Source organism: Mauremys mutica, chromosome 11 (genome assembly GCF_020497125.1).
Source record: "Mauremys mutica isolate MM-2020 ecotype Southern chromosome 11, ASM2049712v1, whole genome shotgun sequence".
Taxonomy (NCBI): Eukaryota; Metazoa; Chordata; order Testudines; family Geoemydidae; genus Mauremys; species Mauremys mutica.
In genome coordinates, this window is record NC_059082.1 from 78,207,195 (window position 1) to 78,231,723 (window position 24,529).

The 24,529-nt window shown below is 51.1% G+C and overlaps 1 protein-coding gene across 3 annotated transcripts in view; it reads right to left on the minus strand.

Moving 5' to 3' along the window:
- Positions 1-830: 830 nt before the first annotated feature.
- Positions 831-24,529, minus strand: part of MAP2K3 (mitogen-activated protein kinase kinase 3) — a 52,082-nt gene continuing 28,383 nt past the window's right edge. For all 3 annotated transcript variants that reach the window (XM_044979491.1, XM_044979490.1, XM_044979489.1), the window contains exons 2-13: positions 23,565-23,597; positions 22,576-22,645; positions 20,719-20,767; positions 13,643-13,756; positions 12,639-12,758; positions 11,929-12,045; positions 11,559-11,610; positions 10,231-10,358; positions 9,246-9,323; positions 5,859-5,998; positions 4,335-4,380; positions 831-3,853 (exon numbers count right to left, since the gene is read on the minus strand). In XM_044979491.1, coding sequence (XP_044835426.1) covers positions 3,770-3,853; positions 4,335-4,380; positions 5,859-5,998; positions 9,246-9,323; positions 10,231-10,358; positions 11,559-11,610; positions 11,929-12,045; positions 12,639-12,758; positions 13,643-13,756; positions 20,719-20,767; positions 22,576-22,645; positions 23,565-23,597 — 1,031 coding nt within the window. In that variant the 3' untranslated portion in view covers positions 831-3,769. The remainder of the gene's footprint in view (positions 3,854-4,334; positions 4,381-5,858; positions 5,999-9,245; positions 9,324-10,230; positions 10,359-11,558; positions 11,611-11,928; positions 12,046-12,638; positions 12,759-13,642; positions 13,757-20,718; positions 20,768-22,575; positions 22,646-23,564; positions 23,598-24,529) is intronic.

The window sequence follows — 24,529 nt, forward strand, 5'->3', positions numbered from 1 at the left end:
TGGAAGTATTAAAACCCATCATACCTCGAATTAACAGGTGTTTGGATAGCTACAGAACTGAAACACATACATGCCCTCGGCTCTGGAGGACAGAATTTAGGCTGCCTGCTCTTCAGGGCAGGGACTGTGCGATGCTGGTACAGCAGGGCCCCAGGCACCACAATGCCAATCAAAAGCCATGAGAATCCCTGCTCGCTGGTGTAGGGCCGCACTCTGCTAAAAACAATCTCACCAGTCTTCCTATTTAACCTCTGTCCTACTCCAAGCGGCTAAAAATTCCATTCTGCCAGGCTGGGGCAGGGCTGGGACTCTGGACTCTAGCCAAGCAACAATAGCGGCTAGCTCTTACATAGTGCTTGTTAGCCATAGTTCTCAGAGCGCTTTCTGCAGGTCAGTGTCACTATCCCCACTGCACAGGTGGGGAAACTGAGGCAAGGAATGGCAAAGTGATCTGCCCATAGTCCCTCAGCAGGCCAGGAACAGAACAGCGGTCTCCTGGATCCCACTTTAGTGTTCTATCCACTAGGCAACACTGCTTATACCAGTACCTCTACACACTGTGTACACCCCTGTTGCCCTGACCTTCCCCATTTGTTGCCTGGCTATGTTGTCATGTGTTACTAAGGCTGCAATCTCTGGGGCAGGAGCTGTCTTTGGGCATATGTCTGTACAGCACCTAGCACCACGGGGCCCGGCTCCAGCAGGAGGGGACATTACTGTAATACGCTTCATTTGTTTCAGTACCAATTCCAACACTGAAACCAGACAAGTGTTAGGGGCAGCTGGAATGAGCAAGCGTTGATGTTCCAAGAAAAGCTCTTGAGAAGTTGGTTTGGGGGCTTATTTTATTGAAAACAATGACCAAGTTAATGGTTACAGACCATTCTCGTAAGCACAAGGCGAGAGGGCCTTCTCCCTCGGCAACAATTCTCTCTCTCTCCAAGCTCCGCGGGGTTCCAAGCAGTTACTTGGAGTGCTTCCACCAATCCTCGCAGGGAAAGCAACAGAGCCAGAAGAATAAAGGCCTTGGAGCGGAAGAAAACAAGGGCACATACCGGAACGGTAAAGCTGAAATAACCCAGAGCGAGATTTACGCCCGGTGCAGGCAGGCAGAACAATACCTAGGCATTATGTCAGTCACAGCTTGCGAGATTTGCTCCCCCCATACAAAGGCAGAAGGAAAGCCCTTCCCAGGCCATCAGGAGGAGAGCTGGAATCCAACCAGAGCCAGGGCTTTATCGGGCGAGGTGAAAGGCATCCAAACCCCGCACAATAAATGATAACCAATCCCCACAACACCCGGGGAGAAAATAAAAGAGGGAAAAGAGCTCAAAGTCAAAATAAAACAATCCCAATTAACCAACGAGGAAAAATACAATTGTGCAGCGCGGCAGTCCCAAGCCTGTAGAGTTGCATCTACAACAAGGCTCATTAGAGTTCCAGGTGGTTTGCAGAGTGGGTGAGGAAGGAGCAGCTGAAAGCGTTAAATCACTTTCTTACTTGAACCACAGAACGGAGCAGGGCTTGGCCATCTCCGGTCAATAAACGGCGCTGGTTGTGGAAGGGCTGGTCTAAAATGGGACATTAACCAGAATAGCTATTGCAGAATAAGCAGTTCTGCAATAAAACCGCCGCTGTGGACACTATTCCAGTACAGTCCACTTACCCTGGAATAACTGCTCTGCTCTGGAAGTGCACTAATTATTAGGAAATAAAAAGTGGCTCATTCCAGCATAGAGTCTCCACAAGGGGAGCTACTCCCGTCAATTTCCCCTTCTCGAGAAGCCCTTAGATTGACTATGCAGCAAAACTACAAGAGCCATGAACTCAGGGCACCTGGTTTATAAAGGGGCAGAGCACAAGTCAATGGAGCTGCACCCCGAAAGCCAGATCTCCCACGTACAAAGTGCCAAGAGGGGTCTTTAGAGAGGTTCCATCAAAAAGATGCATTTTTACCAACAAAACCCAAATCGCCCCACAATTCTTAGGCCTTGTTGTGACCCATCCCGGCCACCCCAAATGTAAGCAGGAAGTTGCTGGCATTCACCAACCACATATACATTTGTACGTTCATCAGTGATTTAAAAATATATATATATATACACACACACACACTCATACACACACACACAAAATATGTATTGGAAAGGAAAAAAAAAATCAGAAAATTCATTTTAAAAATGTCATCCACATACGGCATGTGCATTCTGTGATCACATACAGCAGAAGTCAGGTAACTCCTCCGTTCCCCGGCCGGTTCAAAGGCCTCTATGGCTGTCGGAGCGGGGACCCATCATCCGGTTTTCACAGTGGATTTGTTAAGGAAGGGGGAGCCCTCTTCCTCCCACAAGGAAAGGGTTTAATTTATAGCTAGTTCGATTAAAACTAGGAAATGAGTTACAAAGTCCATTCTATATACACACATCAAATGTACAATTACCGACACCACCTCTACACATCATTGGCTTGACATCGGTTTGGTTTTGGTTAACACAGGACCGAGTCGGTATTAAAGCAACCTCAGAAACCAACAAGAGTCACAGTGCTGGGTCAGTTCTTGAGCTCCAGGGGGGAGGGCCCAACCCCAGGGGGCAGAGGGGAAGGGGGACGAGTCATAGGGGTGTTTCAGATGTTCATAGAGGCTGAGGGTGGGATTTTGGCACCTAACTCACTGACTGCCAATGGGAGCTGGCCGCTTAACTGCCTAGCCAACCCCAGCCCGGTTTATTGGGGGAGGGGAGGGGTGCACGTGGAATCCTCTCCCCAAATGCCATGGGCCTGTGTCCGTTGGACAGGGGTGCACTGGCCGGTGTGAGTGGGGAAGCCGGTCCCCGATCCGAGGCGGGAACGCAGACGCCCAGGTAGCATGGGTGCAGGAGCTTAGAACAAGCTGGGACTGTCTGAACAGGCTTTCGAGTGGGGTCATTGTAACAGTCTAGGGTGACCTGACCTGTTTGTGGGTTTGCCTCAAGAGGGCTCTGGGGAGGGAGCGGCACCTCAGCCATGGAGCAGCCTCGGAGAGCCGCGCGCTTCTGATCCTGGAGCCATGACACCCCCCCGCCACCTCTTCCACAAGCGGCAGCAAACTGCAGCTGTGCACAGATTTCCACAGACCCCTTTCTGAACAGAGCCCTGTGGGATCCCTGCTGCCAGGGTACTGGGCAGGGCTTGAGGGAAGGCAGAACAAGACTGAACTCTGATGGAGGCAGCCCATGCACCCTCTGGCCCCCAGTGGCTCAGGAAGAGACCCCCTCCCCACCTCTCCAGGCCTCGGAGAGGCAGGGACAGGACACTGGAGAGTGCAAGAAGAATCTCTTGGCTCTGCTGCACAATGGAGGGAGCAAGTGCAAATATTCTCTGGACCCTTCACTGCCGCACCAGAATGGTACTGGGGGAGGGCACTTTCACACTCCCCCCGCCCCATCCTCAGGCATAGCAGATTCCTCAACTGAGATACCAGGAGTCTGGTTCTCCTGACACAACTGAGGAGGAATATCTGGCCCCAGCAGATCATCTCCTGAGCCCACTCGGTCCCATGGGTTAGTCAGTAACGGCACTGTGTCAATTTCCAAGGTCCTTCTTGTGTAACTTTCAGCGTACAGGTGATAAAAACCAGAGTGCTCCCACGCCCGGCTGGCTTAGAGATGAACACAGGCAAGGGAGATGCAATTTGTGCAAACCACCGTGAACATGAGTCCTCGTTCTCTCTTGTGCAGGGAAGCCAGGACGTTGGTTTGAAGTGACCGTACGTGGCAGCGAGGCTGGTGAGTTAGGAGTCTTCCCCGAGGATCTCTGTCACAAAGGAGACCATGTCAGTCTCTTTGGTGTTGTGCAAGGTAAAGAAAGGATGTTCCTGCCAACGAGAACCAGGATAGGGTCAGCTTGGGCATGAGGAAGGACAACACTGAACACAATTGTGGCAGGAGTCACAAAGTCAGCAATACATTGTGGTGGCTCTCTTCCCACCCAACTGCACCCCTAGGCAAATACAACAAGAATGCCCAAGGCTGGTACGTTGATCCTTTTAGACAGCACGTTTGAGGCCCTGGGCTGAATCTCAGTAGTACACTGAGCTGAACAGATTCATTTCACACTTTGTGACCTCTGCTTTCAAAGTACATGCAAGATTCTAAGACAAAAGTCAGACACCGGGGATGACTCAACCCCACTGCACCACAGGTAGCAGAAGCCAGTGTAACCAGCTGACGGGTGTGTGTTACAAGTCCTCCTCTGTGCCAGTCAGCAGATTATCTGGGTTCTTACAGCCCCTATTCATTTAGCTTTAGTTACAGGCCAAGATTGCGTGAGATCAAAGAATAAAAATCCACACTCACCATAAGTTCTAAATAGTTCATTCGTTCGGCAGGGTTCTTCCTTAAGCTGGAACAGAAAAAAAAAAATAGTGTCCATGATACAGTGACTTCATCCCAGGAGTGGGAGACCACCAGCCAGCACCTCCTTCTTTCTATTAGGCAACTACCAGTTCTTAACACCCCCCCTTGGTTACACAAGTATTGGCTTTGAACCAAAGAGCCTAGCAAATCAATTAGGCAGGCAAATGGGAAAGCACTGTTGGAAAACAAACACAAATTTGTTGGTCTCTAAGGTGCCACAAGTACTCCTTGTTCTTATTCCTGGCCTGGTAATCAGTCACGTGAAAACCTCACCCTTCACCTTGTACAGCCAGAGCACATGCAAGCTATGCCCAAGATGAGAGGGGCTGGTACAGTAAGTCCTCACTTAAAGTTGTCCCGGTTAACATTGTTTCGTTATTAAGTTGCTGATCTATTAGAGAACATACTCGTTTAAAGTCGTGCAATGCTCCGTTATAAGGTTGTTTGACTTGCCACGTTCCACCCGCCCAGCAATCCTGCCGGGGAGAGGGGTCGGGGCACGCGGGCTTGCCCTGCTCCGCCCGCCCGGTGTTCCAGCCGGGGAGCGGGGTCGGGGAGTTGGAGCTTACCCCACTCCGCCTGCCCAGCATTCCAGCTGGGGAGCGTGCAAGCCCCCGACCCCACTCCCCGGCAGGATCGCCGGACAAGCCCCCACGCTCTGACCCCACTATGCCCTGCCTCAACCAAGCTTCACAATCATCATTGGTGAATACAGTATTAAACAGTTTGTTTTGTTTAAAATTATTTAAAACTTGTACTGTATATGTATATAATGTCTTGTCTGGAGAAAAAAATTTCCCTGGAACCTAACCCCGCCATTCACATTAATTCTTATGGGGAAATTGGATTCGCTTAACATCGTTTTGCTTCAAGTGGCATTTTTCAGGAACAGAACTACAACATTAAGCGGGTGTACCACCCAACAGGACAGATACCGCATGCCAGTACCTAGTCCGGAATCATAGGCCCAGCTACGAGCCGAAGGCTACTACGGTGCAGATCCTAGTTGTGCTTAAAATGGTGAGCGAAGCACAGCCCAGCTGAGATGTGCTTTATCCTCTTAAAGTCCCAATCAACCTTCACCCAATTCTAAGTGGTAGCCAAAGGCAGCGTCGGGCCGCAGATGCGCCAGGATGCTCTGGGTTGAGTTTCTGCAGCTGAACAAGTCATCACAGAAATTCCAACAGGGTGAACCACCACATAGTGCGGAAGAGAATTCTGCTTCTTTTCAGCCAGCCCAGCTGAATCGGGGCAGGAAACCAAACCGATCTGTGGAGCGTTTGCGGCACAGATTGCAGGAGGGTGGTGATTCGGGACGAGGGGACAGGAAAGAAAGATTTACAGGGGGTCCCGAGGCAAAGTAAAGGTAAGTTTTGTGCTTTGATACAGGAGACCAGCACTCAGCATTGGGAAGCCTCTGTAGGCTGAGACTGGAGACTGATGGGGTTCAGTTCAGACACTCACCACTGTGCCGTGAAGTCCACAAACTCCTTTGAGAAGCGATCCGCAGGGAGCTGGGGCGAAGGCTCCTCTACTACTTGCTTGAGTTGCTGGAAGGGGGTGCCCCAGGACTCGTAGGGGAAGCGGAGAATGGCCATCTCGATCTAGGGGGAAGGGAGAAACAACGGCAGCCATGAGGAATTGGCTATACTGCATGTCCCTGTCCTCGGACTGCTCTGCAGCATCACAGTACTTAGAGAATTCTCTGGGGTAGGGACTGTCTTTGTACAGCACCTAACACAAGGGGGCCTGGCCCATGACTCAGGTTCCTAGACACGACAGCAATACAGCATATACCAGCTTCAGGCCGACAGCCCCCAACACGGCACTGGCAGTTAATACTGTTTCAGTGAAAAAACGGTGACGCTTTTAAATGAACTCTGACCAAAATGAACGTTTCCTGCCAAAACGTTCCAGTTTTTCATTTAAAAAAAAAATGAAACCAGAAGCTAAAATGCTTTTTCACAACTCCAATTTTTTTCCCAGTTTTTGGCTTCTCACCTACATATTATATAGTCTCCTAGGAAATTCTGAAGAAAAAAAAAACAGGATTTTTTTTTTAAAATGTTCTCCATGAAAAATAAGAGGCATTTCTGAGTTGCTCTGCAGGGGTCCCTTCAGTATTACTCTGCCCGTTTTCAACATGTCCATCACATGGGCATCTTCTAAGATTCCTAACACCCTCCTGAGTTTACACTAATCCCCACAGGGAATATTACTCCACAAAACGACATGCCCATGGACTAGGAAAGCCGGTGGAAGAGAATTAGTTAGCAGAGAATTGGCTATGCCAGCTTGGACCATGATTCCACCAAACCTGCTATCTTTGTTCTACCAGCAGCCTTTGCTGCATGTTTCAGAGGCAGGCAAAATCCTACCAGATACCCAGAGGCATCATGTAATGCTGGCCACGTAGAGAAAGGATGTTTATTTGGTGATTGGCTTATGTCCAGAATCAGGAGATTCAACCACCTCTACCCTGGCCTGCATAATTTCCAAGGTTCTTGGTCAAAGTCAGGCTGCCTCGTCAAATCCAACAAAAATCTCCAGCCTCCTGCAGGTGCACGTTCCAGAGGCTTCTTTTCTTTTAAGTTTGATGGTAACTTGGAGCTCGTGCAAAGGAGGGACAATAGGAACAGAAGGGATTGATCAGCGCCGAGTACTCCCCACACGCTTACTGCCCTCCAGCTCTTCTTTCAGACCTAAACACTCAGCCTTCCTCCTCTCCCCTCGACTGCAAGTTCTCCCACAACTCTGGACAGCTTCGCTGCCCCTTCTCCGGGTCCACGGCCGCAGCTATATCTTCAAGGTACATCACCACACACCCTGTCTCGGTAGCTAAGATCAGTTAGGGGGCTCGTGCGGCTGGCTCCTAAAGGAGAACTCTGCAGGCCAGTGGCACAGCAAGCTCTGGAAGAGTTTCGAAAGCGTAGATGCCAGAGTCTAGCCAGCTTCACGGCCCGATGCAAGCTGTGCTACGTTCAGCTTCTGCCGTTTATGCCCTTAACTACTACCATGAGAGTTGCCCCGTAAAAATTCTACGTAGTGCTGCGAGGGGCAGCAAGGGATGACACCGTATTACAGAGGATTCACTCCTGCCCTCAGACAGGCACTGTTACCTGCTGGCAGAGTCACTGGCTGCCTGGCACATGCCAGGATGGGAAGGCAGGAAGGAGCCCTCAATGAGCTCTCTGACACCCCGCAGGGACACTGGGCACACAATGCAGCAGCCCCAGGAGGCTTTGGTCTCGTGATTGGTGACCAGTCTGGATTCAGATTCTAGCTGCCGGAAAACTGTGTGCAACCCACCCACGAAAAGACCCTATTTGGTACTAGCCAGCAGTCCTGAAAACATGCTGGGCTGAAGTCATCAAGCCCCACTAGGTTACAAAAACAGGAAGCCAGCCCAGAGGAAGACATTAGTAAGAATCACACAGGTTGGGGTGAAAATCAGCTGCCTGCTGGCAGCATTTCAGTGGAGCCCTCCCTCTGGCTTTTAAATAAGCTGATCGATTTCCTCATTCACACAATCGCTCATCGCACGGCTTCCTGCATTTTGGGAGGAAAACTGAAGCATGAGCACATTTCCAGGCTGCTGCGCAGGTGTCCAATCAGCTCAGCTCAGCTCCAGGCTGGATGCAAATTCAAACAGGAAGAACGGGCAAGTGTTGGAGGTTGCTTTTGCAGGGGGTAGAGAGGCGGGCGGCTGGGGGAGAGAACATTTGCAAAGGCAGCTCTTTGCAGCATGCACAAACCAACTTCATGAATGTCTCAGTTAAAAGCTTAGGGGAAATCCTAAAAAAAAAAATTCTACCCACTCAGCCTCTCCATCACTTGGAAGGGAAGAAAACATTTCCCAGGCTTTAACTTCTTTGAGCCAAGAACCGGGATTTCCTTTGTCCATTGGTGCCAGAAGGCTTTGGATGCTCACTGAAACAGCAGCTTCTTACACTTGGTAGATAAGCTACCCTACGCCACCACTACTATGAATCAGATGTTAGCCGTGTAGCTGGCTTGAAACATTCCCTGTGTCCACGCATCACGAGAGCTGTGTGTTCCCCACCCTCCCCAGCTAGAGGTGTTGCAACTCACTTCTTGCAACACCCAGATCCCAAAAGCTGTGCTTTCTGTAACTGGTTTGGCTGACCCTCCTTCCTCCCAGCGCTCTGTGCAGTGGGATATCCCACATCGCATTGACCCACCTGCTGCTCTGCGTGCATGTTCTCCGGGCACTATGGCATGACTTGCCCAGATATTCCCAGAATGCACTGCTACACAGGTCAGGCACATGGTACAAACAGCTGAGCTGGCAGAAGGTTGCTGCTTAGGTACAAATTGAACCACATTCCTTGTAACCAGCTATGGAGACCATGCCCCCGACTGGCACAAGAGGGAAGCTGGAGGGTCAGCAGCGCCGTAAATGCTGTGTTAAAAGCCTGGACTCCTGACTTCCCACAAGAAGCACCAGCACCCTCTTCATCGGCAGAGCCAGTCTGGACCCAACACCCCGGGAGCCCACAGCCCAGCCTGACATTTTCATTTGCCTGCCAAGGGATTTAAGCCCCTCTGGAGCAGGGAGTGGCTCGGAGTGAACCTGATACCGTGAAAACCACAGCCCCAGGCAGCAGAACAGCCGTCCCGGGGAACGCGAGGAGAACGGCAGCCTGTGGAGGGCCAGACCCCGAGGCCCTTACTGTGTCTTTATCCAGTCACACTCCCATAGACGTGAACAGGAACTGGCCTTAGGATTTGGCCTCTGATGGAATGTATCCTCCTGGGGTGGCCGTTTCCAAACGGCTCAAAGCCCACCTGGCCCTCCCCAGCCTGGTCGCAGAGCGCGAGCGCCATTACCATTGTGATTCCAAGACTCCACACGTCGGACTTCACGTTGTAGCCCTTCTGGTTCAGTTCCGGGTTTATCCTCTCGGGCTGTAACCACAAGATGGAAGTTAATGCACCTCAATCTCATTTGCCCAAGGTCGAAGACCGACGGACGGACAGACACCTGCCAGCGTATAGCCTGGACTACAAAACCCAGCCTGGGTGGGCTCTCCATGGACTGATGTTAGCGCATAGGCTCCCCCGAGAAAAGGTTACCTGTAAACGTGACTAATCACAGCAATGTCTTGGTCAGCCTGACCCATGTTAATTCTGTTCCTCTTGCCCCACATTCCAACTCCCAGAAATGGCTTCTACTGCAATTGCCGCTATTATCAGTTATGGTGGCCCTCCTGGTGCTAGCACCCATCTGAGAAAAGGACAGTTCCTGCCCCAAGAAACGTACAGTCTGCACCAATAACAGGACAGCAACAGGTGGCTAACGGTGGGCAGGGCGCTGGGAGGACAAGGCAAGCAGTGGAACAATCCTGATTAGCTCAGTAAGTAGAAATGTCAGCACACTAAGTGTCTCGCCAATGAGGAGGCAGCCAGCCAGCAGGCATCTTCTGCCAACAGCCAGGCTGGTAAGACGATTCCCTGTGCTATTTTGAGGACAGAAGATGGCGGGGGAGAAGCCTGGGTTACAGTGACAACACTTGGTGCCCAATCCAACAAAGCCCATGCTTAACTACGCGAGTAACCCGGCTGACTCCGTTACACAGATATGCGGTGACTTGAGCAGGGCCAATTACATGCTTCAAGTTAAACCAAGTGCTTTGCTGAATCGGGGCCCCCAGAGACCATTCAATTTCAGGGCAGGCGGTTCGTTTTCAAACTACCCCGTCCTGTTCCGATTTAAAATTAGGAGCTCAGGAGGGGACAGACCCACCCCCAGCTGATCCAATGCAGAATGCAGGCTCAAGATGGCAGACCAGATTACGCATCCACACACACTTACAGCCATGTAGGGTTTACAGCCAGCGTCCATGGTCTTAGCAACGGAGTCCACCAAGTAGCCACTGATTCCAAAGTCGCACATTTTCACATGCCCCTCCTTGTTAATAAGAACGTTGGAAGGCTTCACATCTAACAGGATTACAGAGAGGGAGCAGATTACGCCTTCAATTCAGAAAGCACAAAGAAGTGGTCTACAGAGTTAAGGAGGATTAAAACCAGGAAGTCAATGTTCCTATCTGGTAGAGACTTTGCAGGGAATCCTGGCTGACTCAAGGGAGAGAGGATAAGCCAAAGGAAACAGGACCAGAAGCCAAAAGCCCCACTGATCCTGGATTTTAATATTATACGCTCTTATTTTTAGTATGCTCTTAACTTCTACGGCACCTTAACAATGAGCTAAGCCTCTACCTCCTTAGGCAGCAGACAGATCTCCTCTGATGCAGAACCTGAAACGCAGATTGATTAAGTGACTTGCCCAAGGTTATGCCTCTGCTACAGCAGAGCAAGGAAGAGGACCTAAGTCTCCTGACTGCCAGTCCCCGAGTTTTAGCCATGAGTTCATCCTTCAGCCCCCGGCCAGCTGCAAGGAATTTGAGGGGATTTTTCTAACAGTCTGCAAGTTATGCTCATTCTTCAGGAGCTGAGGGTATGAGAGTGGGAAGTATGTGGCAATGAAATTGTTACACATTCAAGCTGGAAAGGAGAAAAGGCCCAGAATCATGTGGTGGGTTAGAAATAAGGCTACGTTTTAGTTATGGGTATTTTGAGTAAAAGTCACGGACAGGTCACGGGCAGCAAACAAAAATTCACAGCCCGTGACCCGTCCATGGCTTTTACTATAGACCCCTAACGAAAACGTGGGCCAGGGGGTGGTCTGGGGGCGCCAGGGATGCTGGGGAGGAGGGGGGTGGCCTGGGACCCCTGCTGGTGCTGGAGGGAGCAGGGCGGCAGCACACAGCCCAGGACCCTGCTGGTGCTGGAGTGGGGGGGAAGGGGGGGGGCAGCACGTGGCCCAGGACCCCTGCTGGTGCTGGGCGCTCAAGCAGCCCCTGAGCCAGCACCAGCTGTTGCAGAAGTCACAGAGGTCACGGAATCCGTGCCTTCCGTGACAGACCCACAGCCTTAGTTATAAGGAACAACTTCAATGAGTCATGGATGCCAAACATCCCTCAGGGTCAGGCCCTTAGGTTTGAAGCCTGTCTCAAGATTCTGCAAAAAGAATCCAGGAGCCAGACAAACCCAGCATCCTACAGGATTTGTGCCCTTCTAAGATGGATTCTAAGGTGAGAGAATCGTGCAGGCAGGTCATTCTAGTCACCCAGCTCTTACCTCTGTGAATCACTGAGAGTTTACTGTGCAAATGCTCCAGTGCTCGCACAATCTAGAGATCAGAAGAGAAAGAGCTCGTTAGACACACTGAACCTCACACTGTCAGCCTTTCCCAGCAAAACCGCCACCAGCTTCTAAACAAGTAGGTGTTCGAACAGGTGGCTTGTGCCATTAGCTTCAGGGCAACAGCGCCAGCAACGCGTGGTCTCCAGGCGTACATATGCATGTCACAAGGCTTAGGACCTGTGCAGCATGCATCAGTGCCAAGCCCTGGGGCAGTGCAAGCTTCCAGAGTCAAAGGTGGGGTCGGCAGAGGGATGGGACTGAAGGACACCACACGGCATTTTCCGATCAAAAGTCAGCCACTCACAGACACGGCGATCTTCCCGAGGATATCCTCAGGGATCGTCTTCTTCTTCTCCAGCACCTTCTTGTAGAATTTATCCAGAGAGGTGTCCATCAGCTCCATGCAGATCCACACGTCGCCCTAATGAGGAGAGAAGCAGTTCATGAGGAAGAGGAGGAGGAATTTCCTTGCACAGAATCATCCTGAGATCAAATGAAGGTGCCAGTCCCTGCCCTTTTGATGCGGGCAAACCTGTAAGCTGCTGCTGTACGCAGCACCTCCTTCTGTATCAGAGCATCATGTCTGCCTGGGGCGTGGGCGGGATGAAGACACATGGGCCAAAGCTGCACTTAGATACCTTTAGGGCCTGGTCCAAAGTACAGTGAGGTTGATGGAAAGATCCCCATGGATGCAATGGGCTTTGAACCAGAGCCTTAGTATGGAGGTGGGACAGTGGAGGAGAGAGAGAGAGAGAGAGAGAGAGAGAGAGACTACCCCTCCACCCAGTCTCCTTGGCACTTTGTGGATGTAATATGGTGGCCTAGGACCTACTCCTTCTGGAGAATTGATGGATCTGTGCCATGCTGGAGTCTAACCATCCACGGAAACAGCCCATGCAGAATGGCAAGGGGAGGCTGGATATGGGGTTCTTCAAGAAACCATTTCACCCCGTACCATAAGCAGGTTAAGACCTGAGCTGCCTGAGCGCGCCAGACCTAATAATGCTCTGTTACCTCTCGGAAGAGGGCTCCATAGAAGGTGACTGTATAGAAGCAGTCTACTGTCCTCATGGAGATGTCCAAGTCCATCAGTAACCTCTTCTGCTCCTGAGTGTTCACGGTCGCTCGGATTCTCTGAGAAAGAAAAAAAAGTCATTAGCCAACGGTTACGCTCTTGGGCCCACACGTGACACCTTAAAGCTCCAAGCACTTAATGGGAGGTCTAAGGGCCCCACTGTTAACCTAACCTTCACTAGGCCTCTCATCTTGCACCTGCAGTGCTGACGAGGCACAGAATTGCACCCACACCTTACGTCATTTAGAGGCGTAGGTCCCAGATTTCCAGGTGGTGTACGTGGGTACCACTGAGGGATAGGAGTCTTCACTACCATTGGTTGACTCCGTGGCAGGCACTGAAGCATGCCAGCCCCTGAACGGGCACTTAGACATCCAAGTGGCCTACACAGCGGGTCCAAGTGACCGAGGACATGAACAAAGTGGCTGGAATGTCATGCACTGAGCTTTGAAATGCTTCGGAGCTTCATGCCCTGCAGGAAGGTGGGTTCTGCTCATGCTTTCCCACCTGCCTAGAAAGTGCCTCCTCAAATCATAGATTCATAGAAGTGTAGGACTGGAAGGGACCTTGAAAGGTCATCGAGTCCAGTCCCCTGCCTTCACAGCAGGACCAAATACCATCCCTGACAGATTTTTTCCCCAGATTCCTAAATGGCCCCCTCAAGGACTGAACTCACAGTCCTAGGTTTAGAAGGCCAATGCTCAAACCACTGAGCTATTTCTCAAATCCAGCCCCACCCATGGAATGCTGGAGTCACACACGGAGCTAGGCAGGGTCTCGTTAACATCCAGGTACCCACGGAGACGGGGGCTCAATCCAACAGCCAGTGGAGTCGCTCAGGTTTTCTCCATCGGCTCCAACAGGAGCTAGACTGGGTTTCTAGAGGAGCTGCTCCCTAGATCCTCATGCTCCGCTGCAGGAGAACCCAGCGTGCTGTTCTCACCTTCACAGCCATGATGGTGCCACTCTGCGCGTGCCGTACTTTCTCCACCACTCCATAGGCCCCACGGCCCAACTCCGAAATGGTCACCAAATCATCGGCCTCCACTTCAAAGTTCTGTAGGAGAGGACACATTACAGTGTACAACAGCACCGACAGGAGACGGACGAAACACGACTAAGAGCGGAGGAGCCACAATCCCCTCCCCCCACCGCCACACACGAAAATGGACACCAACCACAGAACCAAGCCTTGACCTGAAGCGTCCACCTCAGACATTCACTTTGATGAGACCGTAACACACTGGTGTAGTTCAGCCATGACTCCTGCTAGAGGTGGCCCACAGGACTGTAACAGCCTGCTGAATACGCACAGCTAGTGAAGTTACTTCTCTGGCTCACTAAAATTTTGGTCCCAGGTTTCGTCCCCACTGACCACTGTGTCTGTAAGTAGGTCAGACAAACAACTTCACATCCCCCGAGCAAGGGCAAGGGAGGTTAATTAGCCCACTCTTCATTTGTCCCACCACAACTTTCCTAGCGAATAAGAGGAGAAACCCTGTGGAGCTTCCACTGGACACGCCCAACCATGCTGGAAACCCAGCACCATCCTGTTTAGACCTGTTCCGTACCTGCTGCCACTGCACAGAAGATGCTATCATGCAAAGAGAAGACCAGCTTAGGGCTAACAGCATCCAGTGGCCTAAACTGAAGTCTGAATTCAGGGCATCAGAGCACCTCCTCCCACCAGACCCCTGTGAAGTTGGCCCCGTCCTAAGTTATTGAAACGTATCCACATTTGACAATCTTCCAGCACGAATCCATAGTCACACTAGGTGCTAGCTGCACGCAATGAAGTGGTGGCCTAGGCTGGGTCACACTTCACCTAATGCATTTCCTAACAGCACAGACTGGGCCAGCACTCCATGCTAGACAGGGACTAGCCGGGCTGTGTGTCTGCGAGGCTACAATATTAACACGAGAGACTCGGCTGCCATGGCAAGCAGACGTGGCTGGGAGAGCGGCACAGAAACTTGCTACACAATGTGCTCTAAAGACTGCAACTGCACCGCACGCTGCTAGGTTACTGCCTTTGTAAAGTGAATTAAAGAGGACAGCGAGCCGGGCTCAGCGAACCGTCCCCTTCCCTGTCTGAGCACCTCCACCAAGTGCTTCCGCACCATGGTCTCACTAAGTGGCTTTGCTCAAGCATGTGAAATCAATTAAACACACACTGGCGCCACCTCAGGTGAACTCTGCAGCCACCCTGATGCAGGGAGAGACATACTGTGTCTGACTAACAAAGTCATATGCTGGCTGTTCCAGAAGCCTGGGTACTGTATATTTTCCCAGCCCCATGTCTGAGATAACTGCTAAGATGGGAAAGCAGATTCCTTGCTGCCTTCCTCCTCGGGACCGGTATGAAGCCCAGTGCTCCACAAACACCTGGCAGTCAGAGCCCAGTATTTTATCCCTTAAGCCACAGCAAACTGCAGCTAATGCTGTCGGTTTCCACACACACACGTCTCAGTATCAGAATTACTGGTACAAGGCTATTTCTATAGTGGCTGAATAAGCAGCAAACCTGAGCTGAATGCTGGGCCGGCTCTATCCTGTACCTCTTGCATTCCACAGGAAATACGGGGAAGCCAGATGTCAGCCTTGGGTGCAGCTGTGACCCCAGTGTGACCTCCAGCAACCCTGGAACTCTCTAAGCCTGTCCATCCCCTGCTCCATTCTGCTTCGCAAACTTTTCAGACTCCGGCCAGGCAGCAAATGTGCTGCTCCAGAAGCTCAATCAATAGACCTTTAGGGAACCTTATCAATGGGCATGCGCATCGCAGCTAGCCAAGAGATCTTCCACTTTCCGCCGCTTTAAACTGACATGTGCCTAGGGACGCGGAAGGAATGTCGTCCGGTGCTGATCATGGGCCCAAGTTTTTCTAGTTGGGTGAACCGATGGGAGAGAGAAAAAATGTTGACTCTCCGGCCCTAAGACATACCAAAGTCCCTTGTTTTAAAGGAACAATGCACCGTTATCTGTGTATAACCCCATATATTCAAGACAACTGGAACTGGGGAAAAGGGACTTCTGCCTTATTTACACTTCTTAGGCAGGACAGCCTGAAAGGTGATTCTTCCCTCACCTCCCCAAAAAAACATTAATAGTCATCTTGTTGTTGATACCTCGGAAAGTGCAATCTTGTCTACCCTAGGAGACTCTGGACAGCTGGAGAACTAGCAAGATTGTCAGGAATCAAAAGAAGATTGGAGATGGATAACAAGAGCACACAGATAGAACAATACGGATTTAAAAACCCTATGAGGGCTAGAAGGATCCAAACAGATTGCAGGGCATAAACCAACCTCTAACTAATTGGGGTTAGGGACAAACTTCCCTGGGGGCAGGTTATCCCACCACTGCCTCCTGCACCTTCCTCTGAAACGACTGCTACTGGCTATTGTTGGATCCAAGTTCCTGGATCAGATGGTCTGATCCAGTCTAGCAATTCCTGTAATGTCCCTCACACCAATGAGGTGAAAGCTGGTTAATCAAGGAGGGGATTTTAATTGAGACTGTTTAACTTTGTTGCATTTAACACCTAAAAGAAAGTCAACTCCACTCATCCCTTCCATCCTGGGTTGGGATAGCTTCCCACAGATCTGAGAGTCACTCAATAGCGCTTCCTTCAAAGAGATGAAGGCTAGAATTGATGTTCCTGATATTTCTAAGGGTTGAGATTTTTTTTTAAACACACCTTTCCAGCCATCTTTATACACAGTGAGGAGCAGAAAGGGCTGATGCCCCCTTCTGCTCTTTGCATAATCAAGTTTGTTACATTACAGCTCTTGCTACAAGGCTAAGTGGAATTTAAACAGGGGAACATAGCTGGTGAAGGAGGACACTTTCATGGCTGCTGGCAACGGCAGAGTACCGTCTTCACTCACTCCAGGGCTCTCCCTACTTTCCATCTAGATATTATACGGCCATCATCCCCTGGTATCTGTGCACCGGACAACTGTGAATGGATTTTATCCTTGTGACACCGGATGTGCAAGCCCTGTTTAACAGACAGGGAACAGAGAGACTCAGGGTAGATTAAGTGACTCGCCCAAGGTCACACAGGGAGCATGTGCCCATGCTGATCCTATCTCTTGAGCCCAACCCACAGCTCCATCCGCTACATTATCCTTCCTCCCCTACGTAATCATGGGCTACTACTCCCCCAAGATTTATTCGCACCCCCATTCAGCACAACAAAGACCAATCTGTGCCTTGCCCCGAGAATTGTGCGCGGAAGCTACGAGCACTCCGCCCAGCCAGCTGCAGCCCTCCCTTTGCAAGGCAAGATTGGAATGGCCCCTGGTTTTGCTTTGGTCTTCAGGAAATCAACTATTTACACAGGAGTCAAAGCTAAGCTGTGAGGAAGGGCGGGTAAGGTAAGACATTTGTTGCACAAGAGAGGACTCTGCTCCAGAAACAACGCCAGCAGGTTACACTCAGAGTGGAGGGGGACCAGTGCTGTGTGCTGAAGACAGGCAGCCAGTGGGCGTCTGGCCCTAAAGATCCCTCTCTGCATTAGCCACCAGGCCGTGTAATGGTCAGGGGAGAACTCTGCCACACATTGCCTTTTAACTCTCAACACCGTCCACTAATGCCAGATGTCTCTGGCCCCCGTATGGTCCAGGAAGCAGGGGAGTTCCACGCCTGAGCTCAGCCATAAGGCATGCAGTGCCCAGCACAGGAAGACGCCAGCCGCTTCCCCTGCAATACAGCACATCCTGACCTGTGCAGGCTAGGGCAGGGGGCAGGCCAGCAAGCAGAGTTAGGCTGACCGGAGACCTGTGCAAATCATTACCCAAAGGGGCTGCCTCCCGTCGATGCCAGCAGACGAAGCGTGCAGCAGCAGGCTCTCAGCTCCCAAGAGGGCGTCTGCGCTGCCTCCGGAACAGACATTCAGCGAGAGCTCCAGTTTATTCTTTTATTCGGGCATTTGCATGAACCACTTCCAAAAGGCGGCGGCTCTTGCCCCATGAAGGGTTGATGGCGTTGCCAGGATCACCCTTCCCGCTGCTTGCCATGATCTGAGTTCCCACCCGCCCGAGTGCAGGGGCACTAATCCCCTCCACACTGCTGTGCCAATGCCCGACAGGGCTGGTTTAGGGTTCGCGCAGGGGCCACAATGCACATTTTTATGGGTTGCGAAGATACAGTGGACTATGGCTGGGCTTCAGGGCACAATCGCAGGTTCCTCAATCCTCCCTCTCTGCCCAGGCTGCCTCCCTGCCCCAGGCTGCTCCAGTCTGATGTGCAGGCGGCACAAAAGTCCCTGCGTCACAGGGAGCCAGAGCAAGACTCCTGCACACAAAGGGGAAGTCAAGGGCCTGTGGAGACACTCGTACCGCAGCACAGCAGCCTGAGGGGAAAGAGGCTGCATCACCTGCTGGAGAGGGAGGGGACGTTTCTGGCCAGCCAGTTCTGTCACTTGTTTAATTAAAATGAGGTGGCAAGCGGCATGTATGCTGCAAGCTCAGCGGCATCGAGTATCCCTCAAGGTAGGGAGGCAGCGTGCAGCTCCGCACTGGGACGGCTTGGAGAGCCACAGGGCAAGGAAACGGACCAGCGGGCAGAGCATCCTTTCCCTGAGCTCCATCGCCCATAGAGCACCGCAATGCCAGGCTGCTCCAAAGCGTCGCTGCCTCCTCCCGCCCCTCAAAAACGATTAATATGCCCATTACCCAACAGCCACTCAAACAAAGGCAATTGGGCCATTTTGCGGGAGTGAGTGCAGGCTTCCCCTTCCCCCTGCACGGAGGGCTGGAGATCCGGATCTTATCTGACTTGCCACCTGCCCAGGGCGGAAGGTAAGCGGCTAGTTACAGCTCTCCTCCAAGGCACTATTTTTAGCCCCACTGCAAACAGCCTGACACGGCCCCAGGAGGGCCCGTAACAAGAGACCGAACGAGCAGAGGCAACAGCTATTTCCAGCTGGTGTTTTTCATTAGATCGCTAGGCATCGCAGGGTAAATCCTAGGGAGACGGGGGAGGAAAGGCGTGGAGTCACGGAAAGGTTATGGCCCCGTCCAAGACCCAGGCATGGCTTCTCTTTAGAGACTTGCAATGAACAGCCCTGGGAATTAGCAACACAAGCGGGTCTGTGCTAGTGAGAGTGCATGGAGCTCACTCTGACTCACTGGAGCTCTGCACACCGGAGGAAGGGTCCTTCACCTCTCGGCGAGGTCACCTTCTGCCCTTCAGCTGCACAGTGCTTCACACAGCCGGGGAAGCTCATTCCCTCACACATGGCTTCAGTGCAGTCCATTGGCCCTGTGATCAGGCAGGCACTGAAGCAAGCCACATGACATGCCACTTTGCCCTGTAGCCACAGAGAGGATAAGGGCCCTGCTACTATTACCAAAGGAGGGAGATTTCTGCTTGCTCAAGCAGCAGCCCATGCCTGCGGCACGGGGGCCAAGAGATCAGGGTTGTAACCCCAGCCTTGCACCTGGGGGATTGTGCCTGTTCTCTGCAGCGCATGGATTTGTTCCAGAAGCAGAATAGCTTTGCACACCCCCACCACAAGACTTTCTATCCTGCAGGATCCTAAAGTGATCTAACCAAGGAAGGCCACGCCTACACGACAAACTTTGGTCAACGCAAGTGACGTCGGCATTCAGCCACTGCAGCTGGTACATCGCTTGCTTCAATACAAAGTGCAACGTCCTCTGGGAAAGTTTTGCAACGTGTTGTGTGATAGACACGACTCGCCCAGAGATCTCTGGAAGCTAAGGGTCAAGTTCCCAGCATGCAACTTTCTCTATCCCATAATGCTATCCATAGCCCATTTAAAAAAAAACAAAACAAAAAAAGACATGAAAATTAAGTCCCTCGAACCCGCGCGGCTCATTACGCTGTTCGCCGTCTGGGACCGAAGCAGGGAACCCGCAGAGCTCTGTTCTATTCTCATGAGCATTGCTGGGCCGGTGGCCTAAAGGAGACAGACTGGGGCTCAGAAGACCCAGTTCTGCCACAGGTTTTCTGTGTGACCTTGACCAAGTCTCTTGTCTTCTCTGTCCCTCAGCTTCTCCATGTAGAAAACAGAGACAATGCTGCCCTACAGCACAGGGTGCATTTCGAGACCCTGATGTAGGAGGTGCCAGAGACCTATTTGCTAACAGCCCTGGTGACAGCCCCCACCTCTGAAGCAGAGGATGTCACTAGGCTAATAGTGGATGCACAGGACCGTGAGATGGGGGGAGGTACTTTGGGCAAGCCTCCATCTCTTACAATAAGGGGCCAGGGGATTCCCTCATGTCCATGCACAGAAGAAGAGAGCCTCTCTTCTTAAAGGTGCCATCCTGACAAGCCCCACAAGTGGTGCAAGGGACGCTGCATGCTATCTGCCTCTGAAGAACAATGGGTTTTGTCAGCCCAATCTGGATTCCAACCAACACGTCCGAAGAGCATAGGTTTTGCAGTCCTGGTGCTCAGATCCCTTCCCCACCTCCTGCTAGAATCACAGCAGGTCTTGTTCCTTTCGGTACTGCAGGGCCTGCCCAGGGAGCCAAGGACTCCACTCCAGCAGACCTCTGAGCTGCATCATTCCATTACTCACTCCATTACTCCGGCACCTATCATGACTTGGGTGGAGTTCTCTGGCCTGTGCCATGCAGGGGGTCGGGCTGGAGGATCGGAATGGTCCCTTCTGGCCTTAATCGATTCACTGCTAAGCAGAACTGGTGACAGTGTTTCAAATTTCACCAATTCCCCACCCCAGCTCCATCAGCTCTACCATTTGGCCATTCACCTTTTAGACCCTGGTGCAGATACTCGTCACTGAATGTGGGGAAGGTTTTGCAGACTGAAATATCAACCCCTTGTAGAAACCCCCAGGGAGGCAGCAGGAGTGCACATTGCCACCAGGTTGAGCTCAACGCTCTTTGAAATGTAAGACTGCTCTTGTAGATGTTTGACAATTGGTGAGATGGACAGACAGACGGATCTGACACATGTGTTTAAATATGGGGGTGGTGAGGAACGAGCAAGGACCAGAAGGAGGAAAAACCGTTGAAACATACTTTATCTCCAATCGTAATGAAGGTTCTGGAGTCCAAGTTCCTTGGGGGCCTGCACGGAAAAAAAGAGACGTTAGCAAGGAGATCAGTGACTGCATGTCTCAAACCCATGAAGCGCTTGCATTGCCCACATCCCCGTCCTTAGGGTCCCATTTACAAATGCAGGCCTCTATCCTGCCAGCACTGGAGCACGTACGGAGCCTTCCTCACGCACGGAGCCTCCGCTGCCTACTCGCACGATTCAAGCGATGCACATGCGCCTGTGTTTGTTGAGTCTGGCCCATAGTCAACCCGAAGGAGTCAAATACATCCAGCCAATGGAGATTCTCTCACTTCAGGAGATCAGCCAGAGACACTGATTTATGACAGTCAATGATTTCATGGTGCACTGACCCAGCCAGTCACATCATGACATCCACCGTCAACACAACAGGACTGCCAAGTAGCATGAAAAACCCAGCTACAGAAAACAGAAGCTATTTCCTAGATGAGGCATTTTGTTTACTTAAGGGCCTGTTTCACTCACCTCTGACACTTCATGCATCTGATGAAGTGGGTTTTAGCCCACGAAAGCTTAGGCCCAAATAAATGTGTTAGTCTCTAAGGTGCCACAAGGACTCCTCATTGGTTTTGAGAATACAGACTAACACAGCTACCCCTCTGAAACCTGTCACAAGTAGACCTAACATTTTAGTGGCACTGTGCTGCAATGAACACTCTGGTTGGATTACCTGTTACTATCTACCACTTCAATTATTGTTAAAATATATTTTAAAATCTAGGTTTACTTCCCATCACTCAAGCGTGGTTGCTTCCCCCCTCGCCACCACTCCTACTTAGCTTGGAGAATGAGAACAGCCAGCTAAGTTTAGCCTACAGGTTCTCGCGTGCTAGCACAACATTGCAACATCTGCCTTCCAGGAATGGTTTCGTTCCAAAGCAAAAGCTCTGCACTGCTCTCTGAGGTCACAGAAATATTTCTGTTACCCTTTGTAAAGCTCAGAAAAACCAAGGTTTGGGGCTTAAGCTTTTGTATAGCATCCCCTTTACGAGGAGCCCTCTGGGTGTGAGGATAAGGACAGGGAGATAAACAGGGCGTTCACACATTAGGCTTTCCCCTTTGGAGACCTGCATTCAAATGTTGAGAGGAGCGTAACTGAATGAGCCTGATGGTTCGCCAACTGGTGGCCTCTGCTAGGACCAGTTTAGGAATAAACCAGGTGCGGTGCTGGAGGTCAGGACAAAGGGGCAGGCAGGGCCTTGTACCCGTCTGCATGCTGCAAAACTCTGATCGCGGCTACCAATGGCTCTCCATCCCATGTGCAACAAGGAATGACTTCCACAGTAAACAGGAGAGAGACACACTCCAGTGAGCTGAGATACAAGTGGGCACCAAACACAGGCATTGGATTGCGGCAACAAAAACAAACAAGATATTCTGTGCCCTCCTTGTACCAAGGCATTAGAGTGTTAATGATCAAAATTAACCCCGATGCAGCAAGATTCCAGCGGCCTGTTAAATAACATTTCCCAGCTCTGACACCCGCAGCCGGCTCACAGGTCACATGGTGCTTCTAATCCTAACACACACAACACTGCAGCACGTCAGTGAGATCCATGGCTCGCTGTGTGGATTGGTCAACGCCACTGCGAGCCGGGCACCTAGGCACCATAATACCGAGAAAAAAAGGTTTAAAAATTAAATTTACACCAAAAAAAATAGAAATAAAAGAAAGCTGGATTTCTGAAATTGAAATGGAATATTCCTCTTGCATTGGCAAATCGTTAAATCTTTAGCCTGAAATCTCAAGGCAGACTTGCAGGAGCATGGAAAGTCAGCACTCAGCAGCAGCGACTTACGTTGGGTTCACGACAGGTTGCTTGATGGGGGGACATGTTATTTTCAGATCCCGTTTTTTCTTGCCTTTCACTGAAAGAGAAGAGACACCGGACAGCTACAGACACGTTTGATAATTCTCTCCCCTCCCCTAAAGCATCTTTCTACCCTGCACATAGAGACCGGCTACAGCAAGGTTATCGTCCAGTTCCACAGCCACTTGAACCCCGGGGCTGGCTGGCTGCTTTTCATTATAACGTGATTCATGCAGAACATGAAGTAACTCGGGGGTTCAGAAATGGTTCTTAGCCAGATATCACAGCCCCGTCTTAACCTCCCTGTGCCAGATCGTTCGGCCCGTAAGGGAAACCTAGCTACCCTGGGCTTCCCCACTGCTGCTCCTTAGTCTAGTCTTTTGTTCCTCCTCTCCCCAACTGCTTTGGTGGTTTTCTTCTCCCACCTCTCGAGAACAGTCTATATCACAGCAGAACGTAGCCAGCAAGAGCCGCGGAAGCGCAAGTTGGCGGGGAATGCTCTCTTCCTGACTGTCCCATTATGTACAAGCCTAAGGAACAGGGCAACTCCAGCACAACTGGGCTTGGAAGTGCTTTAGAAACAGACCAGTGGTGCAAGGAACCAAATGCACCAGCCTTTCGTTTCTGGGGAGACCAGAGGCCTGATTCTCTTCTACCTTGCGCCTTGTCATCAACACCTGTCAGAGGTGGGTGTAGTGCTGCCAGCTGTAGGTGATAACAGGGATGGGGGGGATCAAGCCGTTGACTTTAAATTTTGCGTCAGTCACAAGTGAAAACAGGCTGCGGGTCTCGTCACAGCCATTAACGGACATTTGTCCACATCACAGAAGCCCAGGCTAGGACACCATTGTCCAAGGACAGCAGGACAAAAAGGGGTCTGGCAAAGCACCTTGGCCAAGCTGTGTGCGATCACACCGCTCTGATGCACTTTTCATTACGCAGATCAGCTTAAATCAATCATTTTGCTGGGCACCTACCTGGCTTGGGTGGCTCTAAAGATCCTTTGGGATCTAAAAAGAAAAAAAAGGGAGAAAGATTAGATCAGTTTTAATGGAGTAAGACCAGGCTTGGTACAAATCAACCCTCCATGCTAGTGGGTAACAAAATTCACTCCAGCGCTCCACACACATCTGAAAAGGAAAGAGGCCCTGTTTGTGAGCTTCTCCTACCTTTGCGGAAAATACAAAAATGGAGCTGCAGCAAAATTGGAGATAATATCCTGCAATGAAGTTGTTCTGCCAAATTCAGCAGAATGCATTAGGCATGGAAGCTGCAGCCTACAGTGGAGACTGCAAAAGATCACGTTCAATAAGCCGAGCTCCCCTCTTATTTTATGCATTAACTGTGCTGGGTTGGTAGGAGATCTTTTGGCCACATGAGGTCGCCACACCATTAATGTTACATGACAGAAGCCCAAGCCACCAGATCCTACAAGATTCACTCAGCACAAGAATATCGTTGATTTCATCCGGGAGGAGCTAGTAAGGCAGCTGTTAAGAGGTTTAAAACTGCATTTTACAGACACTAACCAACCTGAGCATTCTGAAAGTACCAAAAGGAAGACTGCAGTTTGCTGCCAACAGCTCTTTTAGCACATTGACCTAGAAGACACCTGAAGAGAGGGGTTTTCTAGTGACCTGATCGCAGGAACTCCCCAGTTCTACTAGCAGCTAAATACCCTTGAGCAAGTTACAACCTCCCTGCGAAGTGGGAATGGTACCTACCCACCTGCCTCATGGGGGCATAGTCAAAGTGTGTCCAGGTCTCTGAACACAACAGAGGGGGAGCACAGCTTACTTTAGATTGAGATCTCAGAGTGGAGACAGCAGGACATCAGTGCTGAATGGCAGCAAGGCTGCTGTGCGTACAGGAGAGGAGAATTCCTGCAGTAGCATTAATGGATCCAGAGAGGCAGCAATTGCCACGGCCCTCTGTGTCCTGA